General features: G+C 41.9%; 1 protein-coding gene across 7 annotated transcripts in view; it reads left to right on the plus strand.

Annotated features, from left to right (window-relative positions):
- The window catches only part of NRXN3 (neurexin 3), a 1,738,382-nt gene that overhangs the window by 1,319,320 nt on the left and 402,938 nt on the right, over nt 1–16,124 (plus strand). For all 7 annotated transcript variants that reach the window (XM_010844398.1, XM_010844399.1, XM_010844400.1 and 4 more), the window contains one exon: nt 2,977–3,158. In XM_010844398.1, coding sequence (XP_010842700.1) covers nt 2,977–3,158 — 182 coding nt within the window. The remainder of the gene's footprint in view (nt 1–2,976; nt 3,159–16,124) is intronic.

Raw genomic sequence — 16,124 nt, forward strand, 5'->3', positions numbered from 1 at the left:
TCTCACATCCATACATGACTACTGGAAAAAACCATAGCTTTGACTACATGGATCTTTGTTGGCAAAGTAATGTCTCTGCTTTTTAATATGCTGTCTAGGTTGGTCATAGCTTTCCTTCCAAGGAGCAAGGATCTTTTAATTTCGTGGCTGCAGTCACCATCTGCAGTGATTTGGGAGCCCAAGAGAAGAAAGTCTGTCACCGTTTCCATTGTTTCCCCATCTATTTGCCATGAAGTGATGGGACTGGATGCCATGATCTTAGTGTTTTGAATGTTGAGTTTTAAGCCAGCTTTTTCAATCTCCTCTTTGACTTTCATCAAGAGGCTCTTTAGTTCCTATTTGCTTTCTCCCATAAGGGTGATGTTATCTGCATATCTGAAGTTATTGGTATTTATGGACTGTATGGATATTTATGGACAGTTCATAGGGTCACACAGAGCCGGACACAACTGAGCACGCACGCATGCGCCCAAGGACTTTGTACCTTTCATGCCCTTTTCACCTGTAAAGTTAGAATTATCCAACATAGTGACACCCTAAATTCAGAACATTAGAAGCAATAAAAATAACTGAAATAATACATTATATCTACTTCTCCTAATATTGTCATTGTATAATGTCATTCTTTATTTTAAAAAGTGTAGTCATGGTGACCTTCTAGCCATATATATAAGAAGTTGTGTTTTTATCTTTTAAAATACTCTTCCTCTTTGTATTCTACATATTGAGAATTACTGAATAGGACAGTGGTTGAAAATATAAGCAGTGTAGAAAGTTTCTAAAGTTATATATATCGTCAGAAAGCCAGACTAACTTTTGAAAAAATGTTAGATTTGTGTACTATGGCTTTTTTTCTTTTTTTATTCTGCTTCATTCTAATGAGAAGATGTGGAAAAAATGAAGTACAGTCAACTTTATATCCTTGGTATAGTTTATTATAGAATGATATTAAGCTATGATTGGTATTTGGTAAAGCTAGGATTTGGGAGGCGGTAGAGTCCAAGTGTAGACTTAAAGAGGGTGTCAATTATTTAAGTCTGATCTTTGGGTCTATACTTCCAAACAATGTTAATCAATGAACTATTTCATAGGACTATTTTTGTGAAGATCCAGCTAATGAATTTGAAAAATCTTTTGCAGATTGTAATGTACCATGTATATGTTGCTGCTGTTATCAGTTTTTTACTTCTTCTTTTTGTAGTGACAAACTTATTTCCTGATAGACTATGCATTTATTCCTATAGCAGAATCCACTATATATTTAGGACTGAATAGGGTAAGATTTTATAAATGGTCACAAAAATGTCACAGGCTAATTTGCATTTTTGGTGATTCTATACAATAATTCCTGAGTAACCTTCAGTTTTCCAAATAAAGAACAAAGGGAATGGTGGTGATATTTGTAATCATCTACAGAAAGGAAACTATTTAAGTGTTTCACAGATGGAGAGATATTAAGGGTAAATCATTATATCCATGTTTCTAATTTTAAGAGGCTTTGAGGGCGTTTGTGGATAATAAGGAGCAAACATTGTTGTGCGTGTAGAATTAAACATAAACTTTCCATACCACAATCCTCAAATCTCCAGATGAATGTGGAGGGCTTTTTCAGACTCCCATCCCCTAAGAATTGAGAAATTCATAAAAGGAAAATAATGTTATGCTACATGTAATACCCAAACTGAGCATACTGGAACAACTAGAATAGTGACCTTTCAAAGAGGACAAATTAAATTCTATATGCCTCAGAATACAATGTGGCTTAAAGCTTTAGAAAGGGATAAGATATGACATATACTCCTAACTCTAGCCTCATAGCAGCTTACTCTGTTATTTCTGAACAGGCTGCATAACTCATTTCTTCTTCAAACAACATAATTCAACCCAATATTCTGTGTAAACTAAATGTAGACCCATGCTGGGGATTTTTAGAAAATTCGAGAGATATAGGAATGCTTGTCTCATGTTGCTTTAAAACAGTTTCAAGGATTGGACTATGATCAATGGGAAACTCACAAGAAAATCTGGTGCCAAATGTCCTCTGAACTTTGAGATGAATGACATATGGAATTACTCACTATGGGTAACATACATATAGCCATGAAAACTACAATGATATAGCTGTTTTGGCTACCAAATCTGCATACTTTTTCCCAAATGCAGATTTTAAAACTTGTTTTTAAAAGTAGACCTTTGAAATGTATGAGATGTAAGTATTTTCCCTGTTTTTCTTCCTCTTTTTTCCTATTTTTAAATTAATATAGTCTTACTGACCCTTGGGTTTATAAATTATAAAAGCTAAAACACAAGTAAACATTAAAAACACCACTGAATCCACTAGTCATAGTGATTGCTGCTTGTCATGATCAAAATTCATTCAACTGATTTTTTTTCCATGTCTCCTGTATCTTCTTTTCGAAATTTAGTTTGGAAAGGAGTCAGAAACATCTGGTTTACTGGTATTCTGTCACAGCAGGGGGAAAAATATAGAGTTAATTTTTTAAAGGCCTCTGCAATTAATATTTATCACCTTTTTATATGGCAACATAAGAGTAAAATAGACAAACGCGTTGTCACGTAACTCGGTTTTCTCAGGCTTTCTTTTCTGAGAGGGTGGCTGAAGGTTCCTTTCTTGTGCTGTCCTGGCTGAGATGGAAGATGAAATAGCTCTCCCAAGGTAGGAGAGCTCTCAGACATGGCGTGCTATCCGACCTCTGCCCTTGTTCAGCAGGACCCGGAGACGCGAGGACCATCTCTCGCCAGCATCTGCTTTGTGATAACTCATTTCGCCTGCCTCTTTAATTTGGGGTGACAGCATCTTCTGAGCCCCTGCATTGCATCCCTCTTGGTCTCTGCATCTGGGCACGTGAAGGCCGTCGTGCTCCACGGCTCCCTGTGCAGAGTCTCGGCAGGGTAACCGCAGCTGGCGAGGAGCCCTGCAGGGTCCTCATGCTCCTTCTCTCCTTGCTTTCGCAGCTGGCGCCACGTACATCTTCGGGAAGAGCGGAGGCCTCATCCTGTACACCTGGCCGGCCAACGACAGGCCCAGCACACGCTCCGACCGCCTGGCCGTGGGCTTCAGCACAACCGTGAAGGACGGCATCCTGGTGCGCATCGACAGCGCCCCGGGCCTCGGCGACTTCCTCCAGCTTCACATCGTGAGTACCGGGCTGGGGCCCGGATTCTCTTGTCTTCCTGCTGGTCTGAGTGAGTGAGCCAGATAACTGCCGTGGAACATTCTAGGCTGACGCGACACTGGAGCACGCGTTTATATCCTTTCCTCTGTGCTGGAGCCACACCTAAGGGGTGCTGTGTGTTAAGCCTCATTTTCCCCCTTGGATGTGAACGTGATGCCCAGAGGGTGCCTCGGAAATAGAAAATATAAAACGCATCCTGTCCAGACTCCCTCCCCTACTGTGTGGCTTGGCCGTGAGACATTTAGCAGACCACTTAGGTGCAAATTGGAGAAGGAAATGGCAACCCACTGCAGTCCTCTTGCCTGGTAAATTCAATGGATGGAGAAGCCTGGTGGGCCACAGTCCATGGGGTCGCAAAGAGTCGGACATGACTGACTTCACTAACCCTAACCCTAACCCCTATTCCACTTAGGTGGAATAAGAGACTGACCAGGTACAGTTCATCAGCCTGGTGCAAGTGGCAAGGCCATCTTGAGTGTCAGTGATCTCCTCCGTTTGGCAGTCAGCCAAGGTTGTCTCCAAAGAAGGGGTCCCCAACCTCCACGCCAGGGACTGGTACCTCCCGCAGATAAGCAGCAGTATTAGGTCAGAAATAAAGTGCACAACGAATGTAGTGCCTTTGAATCACCCTGAAACCACCCCCACCCCACTCCATGGAGAAATTGTCTTCCACAAAACTGGTCCCTGGTGCCAAAAAGGTTGGGGACTGCTCTGTGAAGGGCCAAATAGAATATTTGGGGCTTTTTGGGTCATGCAGTCTCTGACATAGCTACTCAACTCTGCCATTGTTAATGTGAAAGCAGCCACGGCCAATCCATCATTAAAGAAATGTGCGTGATTATATTGCCATAAAAGTATATTTATAAAAACAGACTGCAGGCTGTGCTTGGGCAACCTCTGCCCAAGCCCGCAGGCTTTCTTGTCGAGATGTGGAGAACAGATGGTAAAAACTGAGGCCACAGTGGATGGGGCAAACAGAAGCAATGCAATGGCCAGGAGTTGGTGTATGCGTGCGTTGTATGTATCCGATGGTTTGCTTGTATATGTAAACCCAATAAGACTGCACCCTCACTCACTGCAGATCATTAAGAACCCAGTGCAATTCAAAGAAATTAAAATGATTTGGAGGAAAAAATTACTTCGTTATGAGGATAGAAAATATTTTTATAGCAACAATTAACCCATTTTATCACCTGTGAGTCTGCAGTTAGGAAAGTAGGCTAGAGAAGGATATGATTCTCATCCATAAGTACCCAAAGTGCAGCCACCAAGAGCAAAGAGAGGAATTGCTCTCATTAGTTAGCAATGACAAGGCTAGAAAGAATGGATTTAATTTGGAGCAATAAGAATTCAGTTTAAATAGCAGGGGGGATAAAGCAGTTAAGAAGAAAAGGCAACTGGGGATTATCACCAACCTCCAAAAAGGAGGAAAAGGGACGTTTCTTGGTAATCTTTGAATGTGAGTTTTGCTAACGTGCATATCTACTGAGGCACGTGGGTGAGATTTCATTGCTGGGCTCTGGGGTGGTGGTGGCTGGCTAGAACCGTACAGCAAGCTCAGCCCTGGAAACTGCCCCTCTGCAGCACCTGCTCTTTCAGCAGCCCTTGGAAAGAAAAGCAGCTGGAAGGAAAAGGCTTGAGCTGGAAGGAAAAGGCTTGAGCTGGAAGCCTATCTGATCTCAGGGTGAGCCAGAACAAACCAAAAGGCAGAGAAGCACTGGTTAGAAACAATCGGCTTCAAAATGCAGAAGAGGGGTCTTGAAGAGAGCCGTGAACCTTTAGCACTTCCTCAGATGCTTCAGAGACCATATGGTACTCTGAGCCTGAGCTCAAGCCTTTTAAAAAGCCACACCAAGGAGCACAGAGAAACACAGCCATAGTTAGTACAGTTTATCTTTATTTGGCCTCTAAGAACCACCATAATTTACAAAACTGTGAGATTTATGCTGCATATAACTTAATGACTATTTCATGGCAGCTATAACTGGGCTATTATTACCAATTCACTTGCATTTTCACAGTGATTTATCTTCTTTTTTTTATTCAGTTTGACTTACTAAGAAAAATATGATTTGGCACAGCCACGTGCATCCTTTTCGAGTCTAATAATGTGCTACGGGTTTATCCATTTCTTCCCATTTGTGTTTTGTAAAGCAGTTCCACTTTCAGGAGAAACATTTTCTTATTTTCTGGTAGTTTACTTGGAATTGGCAGCGTTTTTATAAAACGGATATGAGGATCCTGGGAACTTCTAGGGAGAACCAAAGCATTCCATTTTGACTCTTTTTTAAAAGCAAACGTACAAAAAATTTTACATCAGAATGTGTAGAGCTCCCTTGGGCATTGTGAACTTATTCCCATGATGTTCTCGTTGCTTAAACATTCTGGGAAATTCCAACAGATTCTCCTTCAGAGGTTGGGTTAGGAAATGCCATCTGGCATTTTTCAAGAAAAGAAAAAGAGACCCTATGATGTGAAGAAGCCACACCATTCTAGAATGGACCTGACATATCTCTGGCCTTCTGGAGCATGGGACCCCTTCATTGGTGTAGTCATTTCAAATCATCTTTTATTCACTGGTGCAATATCTCTGGTGTCTGCCAGAGACAGAAAGTGTATGTGATGGTACTCCAATAAAAATGTGCCTATAAGAACAGGCTGCAGATTGTACGTTGGTGACCACTGCCCTAGACTGGGCAAACGTCCTCAGAGAGATATAAAGAACATGTGATTAAAATCTGATGTCAGAGTAGGCAGAGGAAAGGGAAGGTTCCTTACTATAGTGGAGAGAAGGTCAAAGAACTTGACAAAATCCAGCCTCTTGCTTTGGACACTGACGTAGCTGCATCAGGAAAATGAAGCCACAGATGCCTACTAGATAATTCTATGTGGTTTTCACTATCTGTCAAACATGGATTTGTTTATTAAACACAGTCTGTTTCCTTGTACTAGAGAAAATTACTCAGAAAGAAAGGAACGTAAGGGCCATTACTAAGAGCGGAAAGGGTTGGAGGGGAAGCAAAAGATTTCATTCCGCCTTGCAGTGCCCCTTGGAGAAGAGAACCAGTGAAAGCAATGACAGGTGTGAAGAGGACGTGAAGGCAGGGTGAATCCCAGGGGCGAGGAAAAACACAATCAAGTGGGCGTGAGCAAGAGAGGACACATTTGCCCAGAGATGGGCTCTGGCCAGGGTCATCTGTGGGCAGAGCTGCATTCTTCGAGTGTGGGTGTTAATTGTGGAAACAACCAGAAGTGCCTTGCTGCTACTCCTGAGTGGTTGTCAAGCTAATACATTGCTCAGAAAAAAAGTATAAACTCTGAAATTAGCATGTGTGTGCACCCACATACACATGCAAGAGAGAGAAAGAGAGACATGAACGGAGAGATTGAGAATTTGTGTTTCGTAAACTGCTGTGAAAGGCAGTTCCTAGGAATTCCTGACTTTTTGAGCAGTGGTAACACGGTGTTTCAAAGAAGCCCTTTTTACCCCCAATTTAACCTACCTGAGGGAAGAGAAAATTATCTCCCAAGAACACTGGGGAGTCTGACCCCAGGATGAGCAACCACTCTCTAAAACCAGACTTGCCTGTTGTCAAGACCCCAGAGCAGGAATGCAGAGAACGTCATCCTGCATGCCAGCTGAGTCCTCCTCTCTCCGTGCAAGCTTTGCATTGGGAAGATTTGGGAGAATAGAAGGCAAATAAAGCAAGTGGAAGCGTGGGCTTCCACCAGCCTTGTCTGCCACCTGTGTGGAAGCGGGGCTGTTAGGATTGAAGTGAGCTGCCCAAGTATTCCGCTTCCTCTAGGCTTCACGGTCCTTCTTAACACGCTTGAAGTTCCCGTATCTCTTCCTTTGCTATCCTAAAGTCACCACACCTAAAAAGCCCTTTGGGGAAGCAGGTATCTTTTTCAGCTCATATTCCCCTGGAGGCCCTTGAGTCACTGACTAGTTTAGTCAGTCTTTGTAAGTTCCTTCCCCCACCAGGTTGAAGTCAACCGCTCTGACAGGGTTTGAGAGCAAGTTTTAGTCAGTTCAGTCGCTCAGTCGTGTCCCACTCTTTGCGACCTCATGGACTGCAGCACGCCAGGCCTCCTTGTCCATCACCAACTCCCGGAGTTTACTCAAACTCATAAGAGCAAGAAGGAGAAATAAATCAGCATGACTAATTTGGGGACATTTGGGGGAGTGGCAGGGATTCATGGAGAGAGCTTGGTCAGAATGAAGGCTTTGGTGCCCTGGGGTAAAAAGAATTGGTACAAAGAAAGGGACACCCGCACAGGCCTGGGGAGGCGCTGTACGCACACTTTTCCCTATTTTACACTTTGCTCACGTTATCTGTTGTTCTTGCCGAAAGAACAGGGGCTCTTCCTTGTTGGGCTGATTTCTTTTAAACCAAACATCTTCCCACTCACCTGGGTCTCATGGTAATTAAATAGGCTTGTTGAACAAGACAAGAATTAGATCATTAAAAAAAAATCAGAGAAGGCCAACAGATCAAAATAATTTAGAGTGTTTGCTTCAAATTAGCTTGCATTTCTTCGTTTTTGGTTCACACGTCTGTGATGTGCTGCTTTCTGTGTCAATTATTAATTATGATATTAATGAAATCATAGATGAGATGTATCTTAACAAAGGTAAAAAAGTCTTTGCTGAAGTGTGCGCTCATGAAATCAAATTCTATGGAGGGAGGGTCTCGTAGAGCAGAGGGATTTTTACAAATCATTACGTCAAATATAAGTTCCCTCCTTTGACATCTATTGTTGAGAAATTAATCTGCTCAGTATTTGGAGAGAAGCTATCCATTGTGAATGACATCTGCCTATTGACCCTGTGTGTTTGGAGCTGTGTCATGTTGCAGTCATCTTCTTTATACAATAGGGACAAGACTGAATATGACCAGAGAAAGGATTACCATGAGGTGCTTGCCATTGCTATCATGAAACTCCTGACAGTCTCCTTTCACCACCTGCAAAATAGAAGGATGGGGAGAATTGGGCAACAGTCAGCTTCTCTTTATGTAGTTAATGCAGGGTGTAAAAAAGGCATCCTATTAATTTTCTTCTCTCTGTGTGTAATTCACAGTAAATCCTCTTGGATTCATTTTTTAATTATGAGCCTTTCAGGAACACTGAAAATTTATGTGTCAGGGCACCTGTTTTGTTTGACAAGAATCTATAACCTTCCCCGACTGTTTCCTTCCTGACTTACAGTGTAGACACTTACATAAAACGAAGGAGTAGAGAAAGGGTTATTGTTCACATCGACCCCCTTTTCATAAGGGCATAGTGTTCTCTTTCCAACACCCCTGCCAAAAAAAAAAAAAAGACTGATGGTATTCTCTCATTGTCAAGTTTGGGAAATCAGATATTTATTAAGTTTGGCTTGTATAGTATTGTTTTTCCATAATTTATAGCACTTGAAGAGACTCCTGGAGAAAAAATGGGAGCAGAGCTGAATTATGATAAATGGTCTGTTGCTCACATCTATCGCATCTATAAATTGCTGGCTCGGATGTTTCACTTGGCTATCTGTGTGTGAGATACTCGCAGTAAACCATCAACCTCTGGGTTGGTCCTCAGTGAAGTTAGGTGGCTGTTAGCTTACGTTCATCTCTGGATTTGGCCAGTGGTAGAACTGGATTGGGTTCAGGCATGGCATGTGGGGGAATCTGCAGAGGAGTCCAGAGAAGTGTTGGCGTTCAAGACTGGTAACAGAAGTCAAGAGAAAAAGAACAGGGAAACAACAAAAGTATCCACCAGATGCAATTTCGCTTCCCACAGAGTGCTGCGCACTGCAGGCTGGCTCTGTTTTTCCTTTAGCTGCTATTTGTTCATGTTGAAAAAGGCCTCTTCGGGTTTTCTAGGCTTAGGAGCTTTTCCAGATCATTAGCCACTTCTGTGGAGAGGGCCTGCTGGGGACCCTCTCTGCAGCTCCCAGCTTAGCTGTTCCATCCCGGCAGAGTTGGAGGAGAAGGTGGGAGAAGGGAGTGGTGGGGGGTTTTGACGGAGTGACCGCTTACGTAAGCTGAACCAGAGGCAGCACCTGCATGCAAGTCGTGTGTGTTTTCTCAGATCTTTGCTATTCCCAAGATATTTTGATCTAAATCTGTTGATTTTGATTCCACGCATGGTGTTGAAAGGCAGAATGCCATAGTAGAAAAATGTGCTTAATTTGTGGTTGGAAGACTTGGATTTGAGTCTCATTTCTGTGCATATCCAGTGAGCTACTTGGCTTTCAGCAAGTCGCTCCACTGCTTTGAGCCTCTCCTTTCTCTTCTTTAAAATGGGCACCAAAAAAGATGACCTCATAGGTTTTCCCGGGGCTCAGACAAAATAAAGCTTTCAGAAGTTGTTATTGGCTAAGGACTGCGTGAAAAAAGAAGGATAGTTTTCTTGATGAAATATCTAGCAGGCGATGACTTCATTGGAGGAAAAAAAAAATAGTGAAAGGAAATGTTTTATCATGAAAAGCAGACTTTCATTTTAAGTGTTTTTGAAGTTGCCTGAGACAGTTTCTGCAAGCAAATTCCTATTTTATCTGATCAAAAGCAAATTTTTGAATTAATCACATCTACAGTTGAGACTTTTGGAGGGTCCTGTTAGCATGCAGTGAAGAACCCAGTTCCGGCTGAGCGAGTCCTGGTTGAGTCAATAGACTGCGTAGACCCCTGCAGCATCCTCAGTGTCTCATTGTAGGTCATGATGTCCCTACAGTGTCACGAGGCGATGCACTGTGTCTCCACTGTCCTTAATGTTCCAAAGGGCTCTATACTCACCTGTGAAATCATAGTCCATCCTGCCCTAAAGTTCCTTCTTCAGTTGTATGAAGCACAGCTCATTTTGCAAAAAGAAGGAGATGGAAGAGGAGGTGGTGGTCATGGTCCCATGGGTGGGTGGGGAGGAGCAGGGAAGGAGGGAGAAGGAGAAGGAGGAGACAGTAACGACAAGCAGGACCATCAAGGGAGCCAAATCTTCCTAGACGAGGATGGTGTGAAAGTGGTTTGAGACCCACCATGGGCATCAGATAAAGACCTAGAGGGCTTGGCCCTATTCTTGGGCATCAAGAGGGCCCAGAAAGGGTCATGGCTAGAAAGAACATCCCAGTGTGGGTCCAGCCAGATTGAGCAGAGTAGCTGCTGCTGTCAAGGAAACTGGAAACATAAAGGCACATATACAGATAAAAGCATTTCAAAGATTTTTGAGTCCTCAAACATAAAAGAAAAATGAATGATAAATTTAGTGTGCAGATGAAATGTATAGTAATATAGCTGGAAAAATTGAGTTTACAATGCATGTGGAGAATATTTTATAGCTGGGAGACAGTTATGAGAAGCGAGGCCAAATGACCATATCTTTCTCATTTATCACTGACACCACTGACACTTTGACTGTTAACTGATGGCGGTCCTGTTTCAGAACCATCAATGCATATATATAATATACATTTAGGAAAGTCAGAGTGAAGACGGTTTAGCTCCCGAGCGACACTCTTTATATGTGAATTGAGTGTCTTTTATGTGCCATGCTAATTGCTATGTTTTGGGAATTCTGTGATCAACCTTGGCTCACATAGAGCTAATGGACTTGAAAGAACATGGTAATTAAAATATGAGAAATTGGGTTTTCTACACATTTAGGAGATAACGTAAATACAACTCTTACTATATAGCTCCTGGCATATAGTGCATTTTCAATCATGGATAGCTTTGGTAATTTTTTATTCAATTAACGTTTTTTTTTAAACTCAGAAAACAATGTAATTTCCTAACCAATAGATAGACTTTTAACCAGACCTTTGAGAGTCCAACTTAACTAATATAAAATTCTAAGGAAGCATCAAAATATTGCTGATTTAAAGCCAACCTGGTGGCATATATCCTAGATTATTGCAGTTATCAAATACTGAACAAGTTCTGAATAGCAGAGGCTTTTCTGACAGATGAATGCCAAGTGCAGCAAGCAAGCAAACCCTAGGCACCATCCAGTGAGTGCTGGGGCTCATATGACTTAATGACAACCCTACCTTAACACCATCATTTAGATGAATTATCTCATTGACCCACTGCTTACACTGTTACTGGTCATTACTTCTGGAGTATTGTTCAGTGCACCAGGGCAAGAAATAACTCACTGACACCCTGAAGCTATAGATGATGGATTTTAGCTCCCTGGCTGCATTCAGAAGGCACGGAGCTCAGCATATTGATTGGGGAATTCATTAGCCACCCACCCCATAGCATCATGTGCTCAGATCCTGATGCTGTCACTGGGGCTGTTTCATCTTGTTAGTGTTTCCCTGATAGATGGCAGAGGGAACTGTACAGCTGTATTAGCCTCAAAGATGGTACTGACAGCCAGACCTGTCATTTCTCAGCCTGAGATGACACCTTTGGAACCTAGAATCACTTAAAGACATTTAGATAAGCCCTGCTGATCGGCCAAACTAACCTTCATCCCAAAGTCAGTTCATACTCGGACGAGAGGAGATGACCGGCAATTAAAATGTTTCCTATTCTATTCTTGACTCCTTAGTTAACCTCTTTTAATTCAGTTTATTTTTCTACTGCATTGTCTATAAGATGACAGGTAATTTAATGGCATAGATGATTATTTCCTACATTTATTTCGGACCGTATCTTCAGAGTTCATCTTACATGACTGCCATTGCCGTCACTCGCCGCAAATACTAAGTGCCAGGTACTAGACACTGTGCACAGATTTTGTTTACTTTATTATGAGCTCACAACTACTCAGTGAGATAGTCACTATTAATATCCTCACTTCATAAATGAGGCAACTAATGTTTAATGAAGCTAGAGAATTTTCCGAGGATTAGCACTGCTAATAAACAGCTGAGCAGGCATTCAGATCCAGTTCTGATTCTTAATTACTATTACACCCCTAATGAAAGTTTCAGAGTAGAAAGTGTAGCGGTGATCATTTTAATTCAACACGTATTTACGAAATGCCGATTTATTTGGAGTTGGTGGAGATAAATTTATTTGGAATTGGTTGGAAATAAAGACTGTATACACAGCTCTGTTTTAAGGGAAGATGGGCAGTATACCAAGGAAGGTAAGGATACTACTGGTTCTAGACACTGAAGAAATGTGCATGGACAGGGTGGGTCAGATTTTGGGTGGTGGAATCTGGAGAGGGAACATGCCAAATGAAGATACTAGCATGAGTGTAACCTCAAAGGAAGAGAGTGCAAGCTGTATTCTCAAATTAGGTATACAGTCTGTCCACAATAAATGACTTGAGGCAATGGGCAGACTGTGGAATGGCAGAAAGATCCCAAGTTTTAGAGGCAAGTGGTCTATGATTCAAAAATATAGCTTTGCGTCCAACCAGCTCTATGTCCTTGGGTGAATTTTTTGACATCTCTGGAGGGCATGGCAACCCACTCTAGTATTCTTGCCTGGAGAATCCCATGGACAGAAGAGCCTGGCGGGCTACAGTCCATAGGATCGCAAAGAATCAGACGTGACTTAACACACATACACATAAAATAATAATGCTACATGGCAAATCTGTGTAAAGATTTATAATAATGTGTAAAAATGTTTCATGAGTCTTTTCTGGCCCATAGTAGATGCTAAACAAATTAAAGAAATATTTTAAGTTTATTATTATTTTTTTCTTTCCAGGTGTTTTAGGCCTGTAGTGGGGAGAACCTATAATGGGGAGAACTTGAATGCCATATGGACAGATTGGTTCTGAAAGCAGTGAGAAGCCCTTTTGAAAGTTTTTGAGTAGAAGACAAAACCCCCAAGGCTTAATTTTTGGGAAGGTTATTCTGGCTCTGTTGAAATAATATTTTTCAGTGGGTTTTAGGAAAATCAATAGCTAGAGATTATTGAAGTGGTCTAGGAAAAAGTTTTAAAGGATTTATTGTATGATGATGATCATATGAAGAGAATGAGGATGAAACAAAAGAACATTTCCCAGATAGAATCAATGGGTATCACTAGCTGGTTGGATGAAAAAAAAAAAAACAGAGCAAGAAGTAAGGCATCTCTGTACTGGGAAGGTTGTGATTTCAATAGCAATAAAAGAGGGGGACATATTAAACGATAGATTTTAGGATAAAATCATAGTTTGACTTTGGTTTTGCAAGTATAAGGCATCCAGGAGTCCATCTGCAGAGCTTCGCAATAGGAAGCATGTGGTAAACTCAGATGAGGGAGAGGACCCCGAAAGAGGGACTTGTGGGTTCTCGGTCTGGCAGTGATGGTGGAGACTCTGAGGACTGCTAAGGTCTCTAAGAAGATAAGTGAGTGGGGACTTGGGAAATAGATACCCACCTTTACAAGAGGAAGAAGGAGAAGGAAGGAAGCTAAGAAAGAAGAGGCTAGGGGTTCAGGGAAGACCTAGGCAGTGAGGTTTACAGAAGTCAAAAAGCTTGGAAGAGGTTTTCAAAGCCAAAGAGTTCTAGAATTCTTTTTCTTTTTCCCTACATATTTAGTCAAACCTCTGTCATTTGACATCACTTTGTGGAGACATCTTCTTCGTCTTTATTTTTATTTTTCGCAGCATTTAACGTTTGTCACTCTGGCCCTCTCATCAGTCATTTCGTGTCTCTTCTCCGGGTAGTTGTCATAAGCATGACCGACTCAGAGCCGGAGGACAGAGTCTGGTCCTGGCTCTGTCACCAACTAGCAGACATCTCCAGGAGACGGTAGAGATATAGATGGTGCCCGCCTCGGAATGGTAGACGAGCTTGATTGACAGAATGCTTGTGAGTGTGCCCGGTTACCATTGAAAGACTTACACAATTAAATAAGATCATTTTCATAGTAATATTGTTATGCATACCACCTGCTTGGGGCTTCTCCAGTGGCTCAGCAGTAAAGGATTTGCCTGCAATGCAGGATACATGGGTTCCATCTCTTGGTTGGGAAGACCCCCTGGAGAAGGAAATGGCAACCCACTCCACTATTCTTTCCTGGGAAATCCCATGGACTGTAGGGCTACAGTCCATGGGGTCACAGAGAGTGGGACACAACTTAGTGACTAAACACACACACCACCCACTTGAGCTCTGATGCCTAAGAGTTTGTGGTTGGAAAACTGCATGAAACCTAAAAGGTGCTAAAATGATTATGGTTGTAGTTTTCAATAGGAAAGTTAGCAACCAGGCAGATGGGGGTCAGAGTCAAAATGGGGATTGACCCCCTACCAGATCCCACGACCTCCTGTCCTCCTCAGAGAGTGTGCATCTCTCAAACCTGTCTCTCATCCCTTGTAACATCACTTTAGGGGACGCTGTTTGGATTTAAGGTCATGCTGCTGCTGCTGCTGCTAAGTCACTTCACTCGTGTCCAACTCTGTGCAACCCCATAGACAGCAGCCCACCAGGCTCCCCCGTCCCTGGGATTCTCCAGGCAAGAACACTGGAGTGGGTTGCCATTTCCTTCAATGCATGAAAGTGAAAAGTGAAAGTGAAGTCGCTCAGTCATGTCTCTTTGTGACCCCATGGACTGCAGTCCACCAGGCTCCTCCGTCCATGGGATTTTCCAGGCAAGAGTACTGGAGTGGGGTGTAAGGTCATGCTACAGTTCCCTAAATAAGAAATCCCCTGATCCTGGTGATCACCATGTGCAGTGAAACATGGAATCTAATTACCCTGATCGTTATCTTAGCTTGGGTGGCTAGCGATACATAAAATTATCCAGCCCTTTTTAAAATGCAAGCAGCAGTACTTAGGTTCATTAAACCCTGTTGGAAATGAACTCCACCAGTTGACTTTCTGCACCTGCAAACTAATGTTCTGACCAGATGACATGCATGGTTTTGTAATTCCTTCTGTGTTTGCTGTTTTATTTATTGTCCAGACAGTGTGCCTGGCACTTTGTATATCTCATTTATTTCTCACAACACTGTCAAGTTGGTGAGATTACTTCCGTTTTAGAGATTAAGAAACTAAGGCTCAGAGGATTAAATAACCATTGTCTGCAGCGTTAGGGGAAGGAAAGAAGAGTAAATGTTGGTATGTTCTATTCTGACGTCATGCATAGCGCTTTCAAAAATTACCGATTCTGTACTGAGGTTAGATGTGGTAAATTTGGCAGGATTTACCTGTGATTGTTTTTTTCAATCCACACAGTCAACAATGGTAACCAGAAATGGAGGGATGGAGCACAGTGTTCTGCCTGAAGCAGAATACCTAATTGGAACTAAGTCACTTTAGTTTTTAATTTAAAGAAATTCTTCATTTTACATTGCATTTTATTGCTTCCCAGTATTTTTTTTTTTTCATCTCAGCAACATAAGGTACCTACTTATCCCCAAACTGCTTTCTTTAATACCCCTATGCAAAATGGGCTTGGAAACCAATCTGAGGTTTTGCATGCAATATGGTGGACCATGAGATTCAAAAGTGACTTTTGTTGTTAAATTTTAACAAAAATTCTCTCAAATGTAGTCTGTCTGAACAGAGATTATTGGATAAATGCCTTCATGTGTTTCAATATGTGATAAATACCCTATTAACTAAGTCTTCAAATATTCTTATGTGAAAACTGTAAATGATATCAACTAATATAGAAACACATATAGTCTCTCTACAGTCAGTGTTTAATTGTATGTATTTCTAATTTAAAACCAAATGTGAATGTCTTTGCAGCGACCTCGGGCTGTCACCCACTGGTCTTTTAGTTTCTAATGTCTAGTGGTAGAGTGTAGTTAAAAACTTGAAAGGTAGACCTTTTCCCTGGAAATCATATTTCTTGAAGTAGGAACAGATTCCCTTCAATTTGCACCTAACTTGATGCCTAATCCCTGAGGTCGTCAGGCTTTTGTGTTTGCTACTTAGATCAGCGATGCTAGAGTGGGTTTTGTTGCATGTCTAAACAGTTAAGTTTAATGCAACACTGAAGCTTGAAAGAAGAAAATGAGTTTGGGATAACGTGTTTCCCAGAACAC

This window comes from Bison bison, unplaced genomic scaffold, assembly GCF_000754665.1.
Source record: "Bison bison bison isolate TAMUID 2011002044 unplaced genomic scaffold, Bison_UMD1.0 scf7180017864201, whole genome shotgun sequence".
Lineage (NCBI taxonomy): Eukaryota > Metazoa > Chordata > Mammalia > Artiodactyla > Bovidae > Bison > Bison bison.